Below are 22,430 nucleotides of genomic sequence, written 5' to 3'. Positions count from 1 at the left end.
GAGTCAAACCTTTGGAAATTAGTGGTAAACTGATCTCGAATTGTATGAAACTAGTCCTACAAGTCTACAACTATATGGGTCGATATACAAGCATGTAACGCATCCCTTCTTTTTAATTCTTCATTTTTATTGGATTTCTTAGATTCATTCCTTCTTTCCTTTTTCTTCCTTTGGTCTCAAGATTGAATTCTCCAATATAATGTAGTTACTATCTTAGTATATAGTATGGACTATAAGGTTACGATGGGCCTTTTCCGCCTAGAAAGTAAAGTGGATAAGATTGTCTTGTTGCCATATTGCCATTAAGCTGCCCTATAAAACAGTGTAGCAATTTATGGCATGCTTTGGGAGTTTGCAGCATTCATGTTGTACACGTATACTTCAAATAAGAACCCACCAACACACCAATGTTAGTTACACAGATTACAGATATACAAGCTTTAATAGCCCAAGTGCAGACACAGTCAAACTGTAAAGATTATTAATCCCCTTCCTTAAACCATTGGGCCTTCAGCAGTCAGCTTGAACGTGAGGAAAAGTAAACTAAAAACTCAGGACAGAGGGGAAGGGTTGCACCAGAGAAAGAAGTGAGAGATGAAATGGTGGCTTAAAAGCCAAAGATTCTGATCGAAAACCAAACCTTGATTGTGTTTTTCATTAGCAAACGCCGTGTATACTCTGATAAATATAAAGATATGCACACATGAAGAGGTGAGGTAAGAAATGATAATCCACCAAGCAAAGCTGTAGTTTCTACTGTGATTCTCCACACTCTTTCTCCTATCCCTATTCTACATTCAAAAGGCTTTCTCTATCACCATTGGTCCAATTTCTCCTTCTGCTTTTCCATCATGCGGTTTGGGATGATAGCACCCTGCTGTACTCCTATCCCGCATACACATTGCTGTAGAAAGAAGCCAGCAGACCAATAAAAACACAAAAACAAAACAGAAACAGGAACATCGAAAATAATAATGTATTAACTAACCTTCTCTCCATATTAGACATGATTTGCATTTGGTAGAAATTTAGTGAACTCATCAAGCAAATCTGGCTGGTCACTAAATAAAGCAGCAACCTGAAGATTGATATAAACTACTCAGAACATTTGGAAACATATTTTCTAGAAAGGAATAACAAAACAAGTACTAAATGAGACCCATTTATATCACACCACCAAACTCAACAAGCGAAAAATAAAATATAATTACCTCAAGGTAAACCTCAGTTATAGGCTTGTCCTCGTTTCGGTACTTGTTCAGTATATCTAGGAATGCCTTATAAACACGGTTGTCATCATCTCGGAAACGTTCCTGTATGACAAGAATCAATCAATCAAAATGCAATTAATAAACCTTCATGCTTAATTTTATAAAGGGCAAGTAATATTCACACTCCACACATGTACATTTCCTAGAGAGCTGTTATTAGCACTCACAAAGTTAAACACACTCCAATTATTTTAAACTAATTCTATAATGTCAATAACAAATACTGCCCCTCCTTTTCTTTTACCAAAATGCTCAGTCCTACTTGTGGAAAGATGAAAATTATCCTTAATATCAACCATAAAACTGATTAAATGTATATCCTTTAGATCAAGTCACCCTGAATCCAGTGGCATAATGCTCATTTTCTTTTTTCAACCTGCACAATTACAACCAAACCAACAGCATGACGAACTGCCCAAATCTAAAAAGCAACAAGCTATGACAGATGAAGACGAGAACAACGTTGTCCATGGACGAGAGAAAATGAATCAACAATTGTTTTACTGAGGGGGAAATGGGTGATGAGAGATACAGGAGAGCTCTCCATAATCTCAGAGTGGGGTTCTGGATCCAGTGGGAACGCTATTCCCACTGCTTCTCCACTGAGGAACATCTCTTTAGTTATGAAGGATCTGGTTATATATTAAACCTGTGTTGGACAGGAGATGGAGAATATGGTGGGACTGTAGTTGTGTTGGCTTTTGGTTCTGTAGTTGTGATGATGAGGAGTTAGTTGGCTTTGTTTTTGGTACTAACTAAAGACGGAGTTCATGGAAGACAATATCAAGAGTTGCAAGAGTTAGATGTGAAGCAGAACGGTAAAAGAAACGCATATGGCATAACTAAGGAGGGGATAAAATATAAGGAAAAAAAAAAGTGAGGACTGTGTTGACAACTAAAATAGTAAAATTCAATTCAAAAAAATATAACATAAAAAAATCGGGTGCAAAATGACATTTGAGGGAGGCAACATCTCCCGCAAATTTTATGTCTTTAACTGCTCTTGCCTATTGAATATCTGAAGCATTTAATAATTTCATCTGCTCTTTCACCCAAACAGTAAACCCATCCATCTCCCTCTTGCATATCTTATGTCACTCCTTCTATGTTCCTCTTTCAAAAGACGAAGATTCTTTACAAGCTAAAACTGGATTGAAAATTGCAGCCCTACCTAACATTTCTGCTCCCATGTTGCTCAGTTAATATAAAGAAGTTGATAGGCAAGAGTAGTTTTGCAATTTGAAACCAAAAGATATAAGTAATGAAATAGCAAAAGCAGTGTAAATGTACAAATATGGAGGGCAAAAATCACTTCCTTCAAAAGAATAAGTATTCACCTTTATCTTGTTTACAAAGTCGATAGCTTCTCGAAACTCAGCTGGCTTCTTTGGAGGCACATCTTCATCGAGGCTTATCTCAATACCCTCTGGCAAGAAAGTATTGAAACCCATAATTAAGTTGTTATGCCCTTCAAATAGTTCCTTTACTTTGGCAATGACATCTACTGTGAAAATTCTGACAGAGACATGAATAATGGAAGAAATCCATCAGCAGCTAAACCAACAAAACAATGTGCATTACAAGGGAACAAAAAGAAACTAAAGGTACAGGATACCTATGAGTTTTGAAATCTCTCATGACCTCAAGAAACCTTTCATATATGTCAATTCGGTCGGAAAACACTTCCTTCACTGCTTTGAGATACGCTACAGCATCTTCACCAGTCAATTTTGATGCGACTCGTCTTCCAGTTACTCCTCCAGATATTCGGGGTGGCCCATTTCTCCACAGCCAAAACAAAATGACAAAATTCAATATATATAATTAATGAAATACCCCAAAATTCGCGGAACCTCAAAAACAACAATGTGTTCACTCTATACATACAACTTCTATCTGCTACTGATGTACTCTTCATAAATTTCTTGCTAAACCTAGTCATCTAAAAAGGAAAAGAAAACACATTTTCAGAAACTGAAGATGAAAGATCAAAAGTTTCTCCCAATAGTATTTCCTTGGCATTCTGTCTACCAAATTAAGCTACGCCCTAAACAAAATGACAACAAAGAGTTCAACCATAATCAAAAGACAAGCACCCTAAAATTCTGGAACCTCAAAAACTACAGCACACAACTTCTTTAATTTTTACCACCCATATGTTCTTCATAAATTTTAGCCGAACCTAGTGTCCGAAAAAGGAAAAGAATACAACTTTTCAGAAACTGAAGATGAAAGATCAAAACTTTCTCTCCCACACTACTTCCTCAACATCCTCTTTACCAAATTAAGCAAAGCCCTAAAAGAAAGGTAAACTTCTTTAGGTGATTTCATCTCTCTCGCACCAAATCTCCAAGAACCAAGACACCAAACAAACCAATCACTCCAATTCAACCCTTCAAAAACCAAATTACTCCTCATTTTCAACTCAGAAACCAACAAAACAGAAACAAAGTTCAGAACTTTCTCTACAAAGCATTACCAAACAAATCACTTACAGGTGAAATTACTGAATGAAAAAATCAACAAAATTTGAGGTCACAAACATGGGAACAAAATCTTAAAGAACACAATGGCATAAAAAAAAATTTCCAAGAAACCATACAAAATTAAAGCAACAAACAATTCAGCAGGAAAAATAAAAAAATAAAAAATCATGCAGAGGAAAATAGACTCACGAGTCAGCAGATGAAGAACCAGAAGGCGCTTTCATTTCAGAATCTACGGGAACATCGTCTGGTATTCCCGCCATCCCTGCCAAACAAAACCCAACAACATTAATTTTGGTTTTGGGGGGGGGGGGGGGGGGGGTCTATATATATATATATATATATATATATATATATATATATTACATGCTTTTTATTTATTTTTTCTTCGGTCGTATCGCCATGTTTGTGTTATTTTTCAACTTTTTAACTTTTACTCCCTCAAAAAAACAGACTTTTACTCCGAACATATTAAATGCAGACTTACTTAATTATAAACTAGTCATTATTGATACATCGCATACATGTGTTAAACAATTTTATTTTTATTTTTATTTTTACCTTTTAGAGAAAAAAAAAAGTTATAAACGGAAGATATGGGAAGTTATATCGGTAGAAAGTGGGATAATTAAATTTTTTTCTGAATTTTTATTTATATTTATATTTTGCTATTTACCATAACACCTCTCATATATTAAAAAGTATTTTAAATTAAACCTATAGTCTAAGGATATTTACGTAAATTCAAAGCGACTTTGGGTAACAAAGTGGGTTCTCTTAATAATAGTATAGATATCATTTTTGCCAAATTATCTTTCTTTCTATTTTACCCATGCTTTTCCTTTCAAGTAGTTTTATATTTTTACTTTTATTTAACTACCATAGATGGTTGAGTTGGTAAGAGTCTCTAGGTGTGAAACCTTCACACCATGATTTGAATCTCGGCGATGCTTATTGGTGTTTAAATTTCAATATATTCTTTGAGAATATTGTGTGATCTAGATAAAATATATATATATATATATATTATTTTGAAAAATGTTTATATTGTTACTTTAAAACCAAGAATTGGTATTTACAATTCCATGTGAGAACTTTAAAATTTTATCTTTTTTTTTTTTTTTTGAAATAAGGGTTGGTGTGGCTGCCCTCATGCATTCATCGATGAAAATGATGAATGCAAAAGGGGGACATAATGCCTAAACCTCATATTACAATATACATCAAGAAGATTTCCCAATAATAACAGGAGGCTCCACAACGACAATGTATTCCAACATGCACCCAATAGCAAAGAGCATCATAAGGATGTCTCCATTTGCTTTACAATAAAGGTGGCATACCAGAAAGTGAATGCAATGCCATAAAACCAATAGAAAAGCTGCTTTCCCACTATGTTGACGATCGAAAAGAAATCCGCCGACATGGGGCCCCACTTTTCAGTTTTTCAGCCTCAGTTTAGATGAAATGTCAAAATTACCTTTATCACTACTAAAGAAAACTCATTTGGAGACAAATCTTTTTGGGACGGACCAATTTTTCGTCCCCTAAACACATGATTAGAGACAAAATAAATTATTTTGGCCCTAAAAGTTTTGTTTTTCAAAACTCTCCATTCGACACTACTTAGAGACAAATAAGTTTCAATTGGAGACAAAAAAATGTTTGTCCCAAAATTTAATTGGGGATGAAATTTAATATTGTCTCCTATGAGTTTTAGATTTTGCAAAAAAATGGTAAAATTTAAGTGGTTAGTTGCACAAATTTCAAATTTTGGACAAAATTAGTTGCACGAATTTTAGTCCCTAGTTTTGTTGGTGGTATTTTCTCTTATTTATTTTTTAACTTTTCATCTGGAAGGTGTTTGGCAAAAGTAAATAGTGTGTAGCAACTGATTGAGATTGAACCGATGTAGTTTCGATCTCACATATAAATAGCCTCTCCCTTTATCTTAGTTCTTTGAACTATTCAACGACCACTGCTCTGCGACTTGCCATACAAACCTTCGAACACCAATACCTCCTACAACAGTGTCTCTGTCATGCAATCTCTCTTATCTGTCTCACCTTTTCAGTTTCTATTCTTCTTACTCGAATTATGGTTTTCAATGTTGCAGAATTTCGCTCTTTTTTAAATTTTGGTACTGCTAATCTTTTCTTGTTGATGTCGTAGTAAGTTAGAGGCTCGACTAGAAGACAATTGCATTGCTAACCAATGACTATTACTAAGAAAAGAGTTTAGTGTATTAGGATTTTATCATCTATAAAAAATTTAAATGTTTGTTAGCCAAAATATATTTTTTTACGTAAATACCCCTTATAGAGATACTATGCAAACCACATTATTGAACAAGGATAAACAAGTAAAATTTACAAGTAAAAAAAAAAAGGTTATAGCTTGATCTTTTATTAAAGGGAACTAGCCTCCTTGTCCTTGGGGAGATCATTTTTTTTCTTTGGTTTTCTCTTCGCAGTGCCCAGGACGGATAAACCCTAACCAGATCTTCGCCGTGCCCTGGTCAGATGGCTGGCTCCTCCTCCTGCAGCGGCACCACCCCCCAGCCCCTCACAATCCTTCTTTTTCTTCTCTGGTCGCTCATGTGCGGCCTCCATCACTTGGCTTCAACATTGACCAGCTTTTGTTGCCGTTCATGGAGAATGGTGTGGTTTCAGTTCGCATCTCGGAGGCTCCTTTCCTCGGTGGTCTAGAACGCTGCAAGACAAACCTTGTGGGCAAGGTTGTGCTCTGTTTCCTCAAGTTTGGGTTTGGACCGGTCTTTTCCAAATTGAATGAATATATGTAGAATTGTTTATTATCATTCCCCATTTCTGTTGATTATCTTATTCAAATTCAATGAACTATTACTGTTTGAACTGGTGATTGTTTGAATATCATTTTGGTTTGATTCGATGGGATAAATAATTGAAGCATAAATTAGAGTGTGGTAACTTTTCTCAGAGGTACCATTTGAGGTTTAGGCTGTAATACTATAAATGTCTAATACACTAATATGAGTGATAATATATTCATAATAACTTCTGTCTTGTGGATGGTGTAGTGGAGTAGGTCCTGTACTTAGCATAATGTTTTGGTAATGATTAATTACAGAGGTATGCTGAGTATACTTAGTATGCATTATGTAGACATGTATCCTAAAGACATTTTATTTGATTCTGGGCATTTTGTTATGCAAGGGCTTACCATTTTCTTCGACTCAAATGTCCCATCATGGCTTGCTATCTTTGCTGCAGTCATCCTTGTACTTGCTTTTACGAAGGTAAAAGTTTTGCATTCTGAAATGTCTCCACTTTCAGTTATGTAATAAGGCATGAAGAATCAGTGTTATTTACTCTTCTTTTTTTCTTTTTTCATCTTTTCTAGATCATCCTTCAAGCTTTGTGTGCTAGATATGGACTAACTGTTGGTGCCAAACTCTCTCTCTCTTGGTTCCATTTCGTTGATTTGTTGGTCTTCCTCCCAATATCATATCCAAGCAGTAAAGTAAGCTAAACCAAATTTCAAATATCTACCTGAAAATATAGATGCCATTTATTTATATATGCTATATAGTAATGGATATGACTGCACATTGCAGCTAGTGGATTTCTTCCTTGGGAAAGAGCATTTTGTACTATTTAGAAGACTTTATTTATGTTACAAAATGTGGTAGCTTATCATCATTGTGATTTCTCTGCAATGAATGAAGTACTGACCTTGGATCAACTACTTATTTCCTGGCAACTCTCAAGAATGTCCTATGATAATCTACCACTGCCGAGTGATATATAAAGCACTGAGTATGTTAGAAAATAATGCAACCTTTTATTTTCGGGATCAAATTGTGCAATTGTACCTATCATTTATAATAGGTTTTGGGTGGTAGTGTTGTTGAAAGCTAGATTTACTTTAACAAGTGGTTGAAGCCAAGAGGTGAAGTTCTTATCAGTGACTACTGTAGGAGTGCTAGAACTCCATATGCAGAGTTTGCTGAGTACATAAAGCAAAGAGGATATGACCTCCATGATGTAAAAGCATATGGTCAAGTAACCACCTAATTATTTTTGCTCAGCCCACCTTTGAAACTCTCTAGTATGCAAATTTTCTTGACAGAAAATTATACTAGTGGTTGTACTAATCTCATATGTTGTTTTTGATGACGTCATTGCTGAGGATCATACTGATCAGGTCTGCGTGATGCAACAACATTTCCTTATTTTTTTTGTTTATATACATGATTTGGGCAAGTTGAACTGATACCAAATTGATTTGTGGCACATGTAGTACATAAAAGTTTTGCAGTGGGAATTAAATGCCCTTGAGAAGGGCAAGGATCCATTTATTGAGGATTTTTCTAAGGTGAGTTTCTTTCTTGTTTTCTCCATGTATTTGTTATATTATTACAGTTCTATACATTCATGAATTTCTGATTCTTTGCAATCAAAATATATTCAGGAGGACTACAATGACATAGTTGGTGGATGGAACGCGAAGCTGGTTAGGATTAAATCTGGAGAGTAGAAGTGGGGTCTCTTCATTGCCAAGAAGAAATGATTATGACACCTCAAGTTTTGCATATGCAATACTGTACTCGAGTTAGATATGCATTTCAGATGAACATTGTATTCAGTTGTTGGTGTGTTATGGTTTAGACGGTCTTATCTTAAACTATGTCGCAGTCCTATTAGTGTTTGAACTTCAGCCATCTTATAATAATGGAAATGGGTTTTGTCTTTGCTCAATTGTATCTGAATCTGTGTGTTAAATTCACTATTTATCTGGTTTTAATTGTCCCCCATTAAATTTGAAAATAATAAGAGACAAAATGAGTTTCTTCCCTTATTCATCTAATTGGCATCATTTATAGTTAATTTTCCCGCCAACTTGAATGAGAATGGGGGATGAAATTCTGTTGAATATGGGACAATTTTAATTTCTTCTCCAAATGCATTAGGAGACGGAATTTATCAACCGTTGTCTTTAATAATTGGGGACGAGCATTAGGAGACGACTTTAGCTACAAAACGATTCCGTCTCAAACGTTTTTTGGGGACGAATTCTCAACTTTTAGAGACAAACCAATTTCGTCCCAAATTGGGTTTTCTCTAGTAGTGTATTACCCCATATTATTTTCATCGTCTCTCTTCTTCTTCTTCTCACCTCGCCGTCTCCAATTGTTCGCGGAGCTCACAGTCCCTGTCACCATCCCACCTCCATCCACAAGCGCAAGCTCGCATCTAAGGATCACACGCCTCCCTTCCCTCCCTCTGCCGACATGCGCGACAGCGCTTTGACCTCTAAAGCATCTCAACCTGCGAAGACAACGACGATTCCGACTCATACAATCCATTCCTAAACTTCAAGTTCGAGTTTGTCTACAGTGAAGACGACGTGGAGGAGATGGGTTCAGGCGAGCTGGGCATGGGCCAGGCCCTGTTCGATGAGCAGGATTTTGTTATCCTGGGTGGTGGTGTAGGCAGCCATGGTTGTAAAGCACAAGAAGACAAAGACAAAGATGATGAAGATGAAGGTCTCAGATTCATACTTGTCTTGCTCTCCGCCACTCTCAAATTCGAGCAGCACCAATTGACCTCCCACTGACGGGATATCAGCCTCAAAAATCCCAAAAACTCCCTCAATCAATTTTTCAAGGTAACTCATTTCTAAAGTTTTGATCTTTCTCTTCTGGGTTTCTTTCATTTTGGCTAAAGTTTCGATCTTTGGTTCCGGGCTTTTTATTTTTTGTGCAGGTTTGCTCAGCTATGGAATCTAGGTTCTGGACTTTTGTGGACATGGCCAGTGGCTGGGTTGAGTTTCCACCATGTACATGTATAGCGCGTTGCTTCTTGGAGGAAGAGGAGAAATCTGGTTTTACTGGTGAAGGAGAATTGAATTTTGGTTTTGATGATTTGAGTGGTGAAGGTGAAGGGAAATCTTGTTTGATGGTTTGGGTGGTGGGGTGATGCCTCTGGAGAGTAGAGATAGTGGGTTTGGGGAGATTGAGAGATGGGGGAGAGAAGAGAGAAATGTCTAGTCGGAGACTGGTTTTGATGGTGAAGAGGATTGAGAGCGCGAAGTAACGTAGGAGAGGAGGGTTGGGTTGAGCTCATGGTGGAGGTTGAGCGGAGCTGCGAAGGGATTTGTGTAGGTAACCCCAAAGGCGGTTGTAGGATGTAGGAGAGGAGAGGATCAAAGGAGGGTAATTTCGACATTTCATCGAAACTGAGGCTGAAAAACTAAAAGTGGGGCCCCATGTAGGGGCCAACTCAACAAGTGACATCATGATCGGAGAGAATTTGAGATTTGGATGCAGGTGATGAAAATTAGAAGTGCATGGACCATCATGATTAAAAAAAAAGATAAGAGACCAAACTTATGTTTGTCCCAAAGTTGGAGGGGGCAAACTGAATTTAATCTTTTTTTTTTCTTCCATCGTGATACCATCCACCTCCGTCTCTACACCATATATTTGGCAATGTCAGACAAGTCACCTCATGACATGTCACTAGCCATTTTTAGAAATGTCATTCAGCCTGCGACAAAATAACATTTCAATTGAAAACCAATAACGACTAGCATTATTTTCAGTCCACACTTATCAAATAATTAATTAACCTTCAGTTGAAAACTGCAAAAGATAATACAAAAATTTCAATTAATTATGTTGGAATGCATGACTACCTATTGAAACATTGTATGATTTTTGGTAAGATCTGCTACCATTATAGTATTTTTCAGTGATGGTGTGCTAAACAATGTAATACTACCTCCCCTTCCTTGGATTAGTTTAACTCTTTAACAGTGGATAATAACGAGGCAATCAAATTAATTTCAATTGTTCGCCTTATTAGTCTTTATTATCATATTTAAATCTAATTACAGTTGAGAACAAATGAGTAAGCAATTAATTGAATAAGTAAACATGACTCCATGCATGGTGTTATTTGATTTTTAGTAGTTTGAAGTAAATACTGTAGTTGTACGTCTTATTAGTCTTTATCGTTGTATTTAAATCTAATTACAGTTTGAGCACAACTAAGTAAGCAATTAACTGAATAGGTGAACATGACTCCATGCATGGTGTTATTTGCTTTTTAGTGGTTTGGAGTAGGGCTGCCACTTGGTTTGGTAATTACCAAACCGACCGAATACCAACCGATGTTTTAGGTTTGGTAAACCGAATTTTTGGTGACCGAGACCGATAAAACCGAAATCTAAAATTACCAAAAAAGTTGGTTTGGTTTTGATAAATACCGAATCTACCGATTATCTAAATATTAGATTTATATACTACAATTTTCAATACACATACATGTATATTAATAAATAAACATAAAAACTTTTGTAATAGTATGAACATTACTACATTAATAGTACATGTATTTTAAGTAGCCTAGTCAAAGATGGTTAAATAACCTAGTTTTATTGAAAATTGCTAGAACTTGATGTCATATATACAAAAGAAAGCTATAATTAGTAGATGAATACAACGTTTATGACTATAAAATTCAAAAACCTAGTTTTGTTGTTCATTCTAATTTATATTATAAAGAATTAGTTATTCTAAAGTTGGTAATACCGAAATACAAAATTTGGTAGATATAATTAAAAACCGAAAATTTTGGTTGCTAATTGGTAGCTCAGTTTTGAAACCGAAAGCTTTGGTTTTGAAGTTGGTAATACCTATAACCTATTCGAACCGACCGAGTGACAGCCCTAGTTTGGAGTAAATATAGTCAATACTAATTTACAAATTAAAAAAAGGTGGAATGTCCAAATACCTTCGCACCCCCACAATCAACTCTCATTACTAGGGCTGCCACTTGGTTTGGTAATTACCAAACCGACCGAATACCAACTGATATTTTAAGTTTGGTAAACCAACTTTTTGATAACCGAGACCGATAAAACCGAAATTGAAAATTACCAAAAAAGTTGGTTCGGTTTTAGTAATTACCGAATCTACCGATTATCTAAATATTAGCTTTATACACTATGGTTTTCATTACACATACATGTATATTAAGAAATAAACATAAAAAATTTCATAATAGTGTGAACATTACTACATATACTACATTAATAGTACATGTATTTTAAGTAACCTAGTCAAAAATGGTTAAATAACGTAGTTTTATTGAAAATGAGTCAAACTTGATGTCATATATACAAAAGAAAGCTATAATCAGGAAATGAGTACAAAGTTTACGACTATAAAATTGAAGAACCTAGTTTTGTTCGTTCTAATTTTAATTACAAAGAATTAGTTGTTCTAAAGTTGGTAATACCGAAAACCGAAATACTGAATTTGGTAGTTATGATTAAAAACCGAAAATTTTGGTTGGTAATTGGTAGTTCAATTTTGAAACCGAAAGCTTTGTTTTTTAAGTTGGTAATACCTATAACCGATTCAAACCGACCGAGTGACAACCCTAAACCAAACACAAGTCCCACCACCACCGTATAGGCAATGCCCGCCACTATAACTAATCACCAGGATCAGTGATGAAGAGAAAGAGTACTCCAAAAAGGTCCGCATCGATCGACACATTCAATAAAGATGCTGCCAACGAAAGTTACTCCCAAATTTAGCAGAGCGCAAGGTCAAAATTATAATGAAACAAGTTCTACTCTGCTAACATCAATTATGACGCATATTTTCTTTATACGGATGCAACATATTTTTACACTTGTAACTTGCTCTAAAGAAGGGTAGGGGAACAAAAAACAACAAACAACTAAACATACATTTCTTGATGGCAATAACTTTTACTAGAACCGCACTACTTAACACCACAAATCCAATCTTCTGGTGTTCGTGTTCACTAGCTTATTTGAAAGTTTTTTTTTTCAGATGTCATCCCACTATGCCAAAAAGTCATTCAGACGACACGCATCAGACGACATAAGTTTTGTTTTATGTCGTCTGAGTTTTTCAGACGACATAATTTTCTTTTCTGTCGTCTGAATATACACTAAAACCATACTGGTTTAATTTGGAAAAATGGTGAGCATTCAGATAATATATTTGTGTAGTTGTAAAAGGTGGTGATTTCCTATCTCAAATTTAGATAAATGGTGAGCATTCAGACAACACTTATATGTTGTTTGAAAAGATGGGAAAAAACCCTAGCAGAAATTTTAGATTTCCCTCCAACAAGTTGAGTCTTTTCCCTCTTAAGCGCCCAAACCTTATAGTTAACTAATCAATAGGGTGATATTTAGACAACATATAAGTGTTGTCTGAATAAGGTGAGTTTAACTTTTTTTGTTTTAGGTCTCTTTTGGCATAACATAAACCCTTCGTGTTTTTTTTCATTCCCACAAATTCTGTCTAAAAATCTCTCTCCTTCAGGCTTCAGCAAAACCCGGCCCCGTCTTCCTCTCCATCTCTCTCATTTCCTTCCCCAAACCCCGCAACCTCCCCAACAGCCACCGCAATCACTTTCAATCAAAAACTAACTGCCGTCACCACTGGGCGTGGCAAACCCACCTAAATCTAGTCGCTAACCCTAATCCCTCATTCCCTCAGCCTCTATTCGAGATTTTGACTGACCATGACCCTCAGCCTCTCTTCGACTCACTCCCTCTGTCCTTCAGTTTCAGTCGCCGCCGACCCACCGCAAAGTTCGACGGTTCAGCCTTATCTCTAAGCTAGCTCTAACCTCTCAGTCAGTCATCTCACTCCCTCAGCCTCTCTAAGCTAGCTCCTATTCGTAATCTCGAACCGCTGAACCGCCGACCTATGGCTTTGCTTCGACCCACTGTAAGTAAACCTTTTCTCTATACTTCATTGTTGGGATGTTGGTCTCCGACCCATCGATCTCCAGTTAATAGATTTGATTATTTGAAATTTCATCTCACAACTCTCAATCTCCCTCAGTCCCTCATCTGAAATGTTGTTGGACAAGGAGGTGGCGAAGGAGGTGACGAAGGCGGTGAAGAGGAGTTGTTGGAGAAGGAGGTGACGAAGGCGGCGGAGTCGCTGTCGTCTTGCACACTTAACCCCACGAACCCAACACATCCATTTCTCCAGAATGCACTCAACTCCTCCATCGTCGATTCCAAGACCAGTGTGTCGTTTCTGTAGGTCCTAGCAGGGACTCGGCGATTTCTGGGATTTGGGTTGATCCCTCTCTTATGGCAGTCCCTCATTCTTAAGGTTTTGTTTGATCAGATCCCTTCGCCTCTTTGTCTGTTTATTTTTTGATCGAACATAAATAAGGTGGGGTATTTACTGATCGAACATCTCTTCATGGACAATCAGCGTATCCCTCTGGTTCTCCATCAAAAGCCGTATGCATTTCGCCTTATCAGAGACTCTCTGCTAATGTTCCTGTTCAACTTCATGAGAGGTTTCAAGGTCCGTCATACTCTTAACCTTCGTATCCATTATTATATCTGCCTGATTTCCCTTTTATATTTTTGATGTATTATAGAGTTTTGATTGGGATTCTGGAAGCACACACGTCTATCATTGTTACGTCAACGTGGATGGGAGTTACAGATTCAAGGTTTGTATGCTTACCTCTCTGTTATAAGTTGAATGTTTTGTTTACATGTTTGCAAATGTATACACAGGAGGAGCAGAAGTTGATTATTAAGTGAAACAGTAATGTAGATATTATATCTTGAAATGTGCTTTCAGTAAAACAATTGATCTACTGAAGAATCAGGTGGGATCCTGTTATTTTGTTGGATAATGCAGCTTTGTTGTTGGTTGGGAATTCCAGCTTGCTTATATGACTTATATGCTTATATCTCGTAGACTGCCTTTCTTTTTTTGTTTTGTAGACTATAAGATTAGCTTTTTGTTTTTGTTTTGTCATCAGAAATTCTTTATCTATGGTACTAGAAAGTTTAGGCTATCACTCCCTAATTTGTATGTCTAGTTGCTTCTTTGCAATCAGTATTTTGTTTTTCTCTTTTTGTTTCTCATCACAGGAAATAAGTAGGAATTTCGAAAAATTAGCTTCAATGATGGATACATTTGTACATCCATTTTGATGTTAAGGAAATTTCTTGTAGCAGTAGTCCAAAGGATCCAAAGTTTGTGTACCGTACTTGTTTACCAAATGATGGTCTATGTTAGTAGCTTATTTGTTAAAGAAATGAGACATTACCCGATCATTTGGTACACAAATATGGGGTCCCTAGCAGTTCTTGCAGAAGCTTATTAGATATTTAACACAATAAAAAAGTGAAGGGTTCAGAAGTGAAGGGTTTGCATTTGGGTTGTTTAGCATCTACGGTTGACTTGCTTTATGTTCTTTTAGTTTCGGTTTTAGAAGATGTTAATGTCTGAAAGTCTAGCGGTAGCTGGACTTTAGTTAACGCTGATCCGGTGGGCGGATCGATACTTGTGTTGTTATTGTAGTTCCCGTTACCTGTCAAATAAAATACAATGGGCGTCAGAGGGAGACCGCGCTGGGCGGTCTTCTACTCTCCGATGCCTAAGTTAGTCAATGTATTTATGTTGACAAAGTAACAGTAGGTAAGTATTGAATGCGTAATTAATGAGGAGAGAGGAGAGAACCTTTTATAGGTGAGGAAGAGGCTGATCTTCTCTTTGTTTTCGATGTGGGACTGACATGTCTCAGTTCCCAGTTTTAGGAGCTTCTGATGCTATCTTGGCGTGGCGCGTGGTGGCGCGTCGACGGCGATCTGGGGATGGTCCGACGCTGAGGTTGTAGCCCGCCTGGCGGTGTGTCTGCATGTCATTCCTTTAGTTGGAATTAGTACCTTTGGCGGTACAATGAGCGTGGCCCATTATAGCTAATTATGCTTGCAAATGTACATGTATGTACAAAAGAGTTTGGGTAACGGGGCAGTGGAGAGTAGGTTTTCTTGTTTTGGTCGACTCTTGTAAAAGAAAAGCACTTTTGTTTGTAAGTACCACTTGGAATCCTTTTGGGATCTAATTGCTAACTTAGTTCTGCTGTGAACATATTCTTTACCTTTTTATTTATAGCAAATTAATAGCTCATTGTTGTACAACTCTTATTGTAACATGATGAGCTTAATGCAGAGGAGCTTCTTATGTACTTTTCAAATTACAAAATATGGAACGAAAGCTCAATATGAAAGATTTCCATAAGGGAGAGGCCGACGTCAATTGAACTATGATAGATGAGACATAGATTGAAAGGAGGCATAGATGGTAGATGAGGGAGAGGAAGAGTCTGGTAAGTCCTCCGAACTTTGTTTCACTTTCTCTCACTTTCTATTTTTCTGCCTCAGTGTTGCTTTTTTGGTTCAGATAAGGTAATTGAATTCAAGGGTTTGTGCGAAGACTTTTGGGGGTATTAATTTCTGCAATTTCTTTTAACTTTTTAGGTAATTTATGTGGTTTTGATAATGGGTTTTATGAAAAAAATTTATTAGACGAACGGTAGAGGTCTACTAATTAATGCTATAGGTTGGGGATTGTTGATTGTGTCCTGCTGCGTTGTATTGCTGCTACGTTGTTGCTAATGAATTAGTTCTTTTCCCAGTTGTCCTACTGCAATCACTATTTTGTATTGATTGGTATGATTCCCTTCATTTTGGATAGTCTTGTATGCTGATGTAAACTCATTTTATTGGTCATTTGTAATTCAAGTGCATCTAATGTTATTGTTCTTTTCGATATGTATTTCTTTGGTCAAGGTTACATATAGTCAGCTTTCTGATATTCTCATTGTCACTGTGAACTGATTTATCAGCTTATACATAAGACTTTACTTGTTCTTATGAACTGATTTTATCACAATTTGTTCCCTGCTGTAGTTTTTTCTAGTGCACAAGAGATATTCAAGCTTCTCCCTCGTACTTCTGTGGAGCGAAGCAGACTCCCAGGGATATTTGGGATGGTGTGTACGAAAACTCTTTCTGCATATATGTTTATGAGGAATCCCTTCTTATCCCTTAGTTTTATATGTTTTCCTTATGGTTAGGCCAAGGATGCTGCTCAACCCACCAGGACTTTAACAAGGGTCTTCCAAGTATATGGTTGTGTTGTGACTTGTAAAGACATGGTTGAACACAAAGATCCCAAAAAATCATTTTACAAAGTTCCCTCTTTGTCATTTTTTATCGACTTGATTGTTGTCATGGTCTAATAACTAACCCAATTATTGCATTGTATTTCAGGCTGATTATTATGTACATCCAGAACACTACAACCCGGTTTTCCATGAAAAAAATAGCTCCTTATGCATCTGTAATTGGTCTGTATTACACCTTCCATCAAATAATATGCTATTAGTCTGTTACAGTTCATATTGATGATTCAATGCGTATGTGGGTAAATTTGTTTAATATTTTATTCTTTCCTTTTCTTTGGCAGTGAATTGTATGTATTGGGAGAAAAGATATCCTCGATTATTGAGTACCAAGCAGTTTCAAGATTTAACAAGGAAAGGATGTAAGCTTGTTGGTATCTCTGATATAACACGTGATGTAGGGGGTCAATAGAGTTTGTTAATCAAACCACCCAAATTGACTCACCTTTCTTCAGGTACAGAATTAACACATTCATTTGTTATTAAAAATGGTAGGCTATATTTGTTCTATATCAACTTCAACCATGGTTTTCAGATATGATCCAATGAAAGATTCTTACCATCAAGACATGGAAGGTGATGGTGTGGTATGTTCAGCTGTGGACATTTTTCCAACAGAATTTGCAAAAAGGGTACCTTTCATCAAGGCATTTTGTTCAGTAAATGTAATAATTTTTAGGATACTTAAAAGACCAGAATGTGAAATACTTCTCATTTTCATGAAACTTGCAGTTTTATACTGGAAAGGCTTCCAAACACTTTGGAGACATATTATCAGAATTTTTTGGCTATTTGGCTTCTACAAAAGACATTAAAAAGTTACTTGCACACTTGACGAAAACTTGCATAGCCCATGGAGGAACACTTACCCCATTGTATGGATACATTTATCCATGCGAAAATGTGATGACTCAAAGTAAGTTTCAAATCCATCTCATGTCTTACCCCACCCCTCTATATACTTGCCTTGCCTTCATTTTCTTGTCTTTTCTTTGTTGATCTAATAATTATGTACTAGTTACATGTTATCTTTCTGCATTTGCAGAGAAACATCAAAAGATCATGCTAGTCACCACTTTAACAAGAAGTACACCACGTTAGTAAGTACCTAAAGAGTTTTTGGATCATGATACTTGGGTGTTGCTAATTGCTCCTCTTTCATTATTGATGAACATTGATGAATGCACTCTAAATGATAGGTATCTCTCAGTGGTCACTTGTTTGATCAATTTCTGATAAATGAGGCCTTAAATATTATTGAACCTGCAAGTGGATCCTTCCACTTAGTGAAGTGTCAAGTTGGTCCGAGTTCTCATGCTATGTCATACTCAGAACTCGAAGTGAGTAGGCCTCAAGTGCGTTTCGATCATATGAGACTTACGTCCTCTTTCTCTATCTACCTAATTAGCTGTCTCTTTAGAATTACTTGTAACTGAATTTTGCGGCAGAATAGTTTTGGTTTGATGAAACTACAGTTCTTAGGTTAGACACTTGGTACCTTGCTTAATATAATTGCATTGTATTTCTTCAATATTTTGTTTATTATTCTGCTAAACTGCTTTGTCCTTGGTTGCATGATATCTGATCCAGCAAAACAAGGATATAACTTCATTCTATGTGCTTATTATCTGCAGGGTTATGCATATATACTCACGCAGCCCGGAATACCTTCCGTTTTCTATGACCACTTCTATGATTCGGGTGATTCAATTCATGATCAGATTGTGAAACTGGTACAGCAGTGTAGCTAGGTAGTTCCTTTATTAACTTGTGTCTAGTAGATTCTTCATTCATTAAGCATTTGGACTTGTCTGTAGATTCAGATTAGTAGATATGAGACATTTTGAACTGATCGATGCTCATGATTAGGTTGTGTACATAAGACAATGGTGGATTAATAGAAATTGCAATGAATGATTTTGGATGTGGGTTTCATACTTTCATGAATGGGCAATTTTAATTTCCAGAATGCATGTATACAAATTGTAACAGGGGACTACTAATATGTGTTATCTCAAATTGCAAGCTACAACAAAAGCACACCAAAATGTGTGGTTGCAGCTAAACAAAAACAACACAAAAATCAAATAGAAGTCTATTGTCTTTTTGGCATTGGGACGACAGAAAATTGTAGTCTAAAGGGCAAAACAACAACATAAGTTAGACGAAAGTGTTGGCTAAAATGTATAATAACAACAAATAAGTGTGGTTGGAATCAATCACAGACAACATAAAAAGACCTCATAAAAGACATTTCACACAACACTTAAGTGTCGTATGTATATACCCTAGAACTACACTTAATTGTCCTCTGATGCTCTTTACGACCACATATAATTGTCGTTTAAAGTAAATTAGCACAACCTTTAAATGTTGTTGTATGAGAGAAGACACTACATAAGAGTCTTCATATTTCTTATTTAAGGGCATTCAGACCACATAAATAAGTCTTGCAAATATGCTTCACACAATAGTATTTAAAAAATACTGTGGTTGTTTTGTTTATCAGACAATACAAAACTGTTGTTTGAATGCTTTTAAACAAACATATCACAATGTTCCCAAAATGCAAAACTCATCAGACGACACAAGACTTTTATTTTTTTATGTCGTCTGATTTTTTTATGTCGTCTGAAAAATCAGACGACAGAACACTTCTGTCGTCTAATGCCCCCAAGAGACGACACCGTACTAGACGACACATTTTTGTTCGTTCAGACGACATAACAGTTCTGTCGTCTGATGCACTTTTTGGCATAGTGTCCCTAAAGTTCAACTTCACAACCCAAAGTAAATAAAACTATCAAAATATACTAATTATCATTATCATTCTACTAAGTAAATCCCTAAGTACTATCACAATCTACTAATTATCATTATCATTCTACTAAGTAAATCCCTAATTAGAACTCTGCTGCACGTTCTTTGTTGACGATGTTGGCGAAAAATCTCGTAAAAATGTAGCGAACCCATCCAGCAAATCTGGATGGCCATCTAGGGTAGCAACCTGAATTTGTTTGACAATAAGAAAATATAATCTAGGTTGCAGGAATATATTTTTTTGAGAAAAGAAAAATGAGAATCACTATTAAAAACTTAAAAAGAGATCCATTTTACTATCAAAAACAAGATTTAACTTCTAAGAATATACTCAAGAAAGAATAAATCTCCTTTATAAGTAGGAGGTCATGAGTTCGACTCATAATAAATTAGTTATTGTATTTGATTAAAATAAAATAAAAAACTTAGGAAAGAATGCTTTCTGAGGATAAAACAGTAAAGTAAAAAGGATTGTAACTGCAAACCCATTAAACCATGAAATTTACCAGGGTTTTCTACAGTACTTGGATGTTTACCATACACTCATTTACATCTAATTAAACCAAAATTAAAGTTTAGTTGAACCAAATTTACAACATTGACAACAAAGTTATCACATTTGTTTTATACATTTACATATAATTGAACAAAGTTATCACCTCGACAACAATTTGTTCATAAACTTGTAAAAATATCATAGGTAGAGTAATTACCTCTAATAGAACTAAAATTACCAAAAAAATAACTCTATTTACCACAATGACAACAAAATTGTTGTTAAATCTGTAAATAGGTGTATCACATACATACAGGTACCGTAGAATTTCTCTACCTCCTAGTAAGCCTCATTTTGTCCTCACTACAAAAAAGAATTCAAATGGCCACGGCGCAACGCCGTCTCGGAAAGTCAATTTGCCGTCGCAAAAGACCAATGGCGACGGCAATTTTGTTGATGTCGTTGGTGGCATGGCCATTGATATTTGCGACGGCAAATACGCCGTCGCATGATTTTTAGCGACGGCAATTACCCGTTGCAAATATCAATGGCGATACCACCAACGACATCAGCAAAATTGCCATCGCCATTGGTCTAAAGAGTTAGATGTGTGAGACCTTTACTCTTTCACACTCTTATCCTAAAAAGTTCATAGTCATAGGATTATCACTTGGACATTGATAATCCGGAAAGACTAGCACATACTATGTATGCTCAATATGGAGGATGATATGTCTCTTGTCATTTGTGTAGAGACACTAATACAAGTATGTGGGTGCTCTTAACTTAAAGAGTACACTGAACGCGATTATTAGAGTTCTTGTATGGAGTCTTACTTACATGTCAAACTTGAACTCTAAATTGCAATAATACAAATTAGTCATTTGACCTGAGACACTATAGTTGTCTTATGAGTGAATGGATTATCTCTTGATGATGCAATAATATTGTGTCCCTTAATGGATATAATAGATGCATTCATTGGTATAATCAATTCGGTCATAGAGACATGTGAGTGTACAATAAGGAATCTCTATCCTTAAGTAAATAAGGTGTATGTTCAAAGATGTGATTCAATGAGTTTTTGGCCAAAGCATTGAATGAGATTAAAAATGAGTTTCTAATCACATTCTAAGAATCACATAAGAATGAAAATCATATTAGGGGATTGACATATCAATTCCATACCCCGATGATGTGATTTAGAACATAGTGTTAGAGAAGGACCGTATTGTATTGTAATTCCAATTGAATAGGTTCTTTGTCATTCTACATTAACTAGGGTAGCCATGATATGTTGCAAGACATCACTCATGACTTGTGAAGTCCCGAGGATTAATAAACATTTATAATCCTAATAACAAGGGAGAATCAAAAATGGAGTTTTTGATTCGTAAACAAAATAGAATGGTTTCTATAAACTTCACTGCCTTGTTAATTAGAACCTAAGAGATTGAACACCATATAAGTGGATCCTTGAGATTGTATATGAAGAAGATTAAACAAGAGTTGGTTATGACCAAATAATTAATTAGATTTATTATTTGGACATAATTAGGATTTTCGGGTAAAACCGAACCTATTGGGCCTAAACTATTGTCGGGTTTTTGGTGTGGACTTGGGCTTCACTAAGTGAGATTTAAATGAAAGCCCAAGACACATTTTTAGTGCCCAATAACATGTATGGACCAGCCAACATATTGGCTTTATGAAAGTCAATATTTTTCTTTTAGTAATTGGAGTTATTTCCTATTATATAAAAGTGAAAGCATGGACATAATAATAAGTGTGTGTCTCCACACTATTATTTTCAGATTTGAGAGAGAGAGAGAGAGAGAGTTCTCCCTTGGTCCATTTACAAAATTAAAGGAAAGAAGAACACTTGCATAATTTCTTCTTTTCTTTCATCTTTCTTCATCTCTTGATTCACTTGGTGAAGATCCTTAGAGGCCATATCCTTTTGTGGCTTTACTTATTACATCAAGGAGAAGATTACAAGCACAAGAAGGAGTACAAGAAGGAGTTCTTAATTCAAGGTGCTTCAAGGTGGAGGAAACACACACAAGGAGAGATCAAAGAGAGGAACTTTGGTGGTTCACTTGGATCGGATTAAAATCACGCTCCAAGGGTGAGTAAAACATAAACTACTTCTTTGTTCTTCCTTACTATGCATGCTATGTTTATATACATATCACAATAAGCCAAGATCATGGGTTAAAGGAATGGATTTTATGTTTAGTTAGTAGTTTAATGGTTCAACTAACTCTGCACTAATTAAAAAGTTTTGAAATACATCCATTCCTTCAATTGGTATCAG

At 36.0% G+C, this 22,430-nt stretch overlaps 1 protein-coding gene, 1 long non-coding RNA gene and 1 pseudogene across 2 annotated transcripts; 2 read left to right on the top strand and 1 right to left on the bottom strand.

Annotated features, from left to right (window-relative positions):
- Positions 1 to 588: 588 nt before the first annotated feature.
- Positions 589 to 4,065, bottom strand: LOC112190545 (paired amphipathic helix protein Sin3-like 2). The gene is made up of 6 exons (XM_024329980.2): positions 3,947 to 4,065; positions 2,887 to 3,054; positions 2,609 to 2,786; positions 1,212 to 1,313; positions 989 to 1,078; positions 589 to 904 (listed from the first exon to the last, which is right to left on the bottom strand). The coding sequence occupies exons 1-5, from the start codon at positions 4,018 to 4,020 to the stop codon at positions 1,001 to 1,003; spliced, it is 600 nt and encodes a 199-aa protein (XP_024185748.1). The 5' UTR covers positions 4,021 to 4,065; the 3' UTR covers positions 589 to 904; positions 989 to 1,000.
- Positions 4,066 to 15,911: 11,846 nt separating this feature from the next.
- LOC121051355 lies at positions 15,912 to 18,284 on the top strand (annotated as a pseudogene).
- A 149-nt stretch (positions 18,285 to 18,433) lies between these two features.
- On the top strand, positions 18,434 to 18,721 carry LOC112186162. The gene is made up of 2 exons (XR_002930659.2): positions 18,434 to 18,530; positions 18,615 to 18,721. It is a non-coding gene; the product is annotated as an uncharacterized LOC112186162 (long non-coding RNA).
- Positions 18,722 to 22,430: the final 3,709 nt, after the last annotated feature.

Source organism: Rosa chinensis, chromosome 2 (assembly GCF_002994745.2).
Source record: "Rosa chinensis cultivar Old Blush chromosome 2, RchiOBHm-V2, whole genome shotgun sequence".
NCBI lineage: Eukaryota > Viridiplantae > Streptophyta > Magnoliopsida > Rosales > Rosaceae > Rosa > Rosa chinensis.
This window is presented reverse-complemented; position numbering and strand designations above follow the sequence as displayed.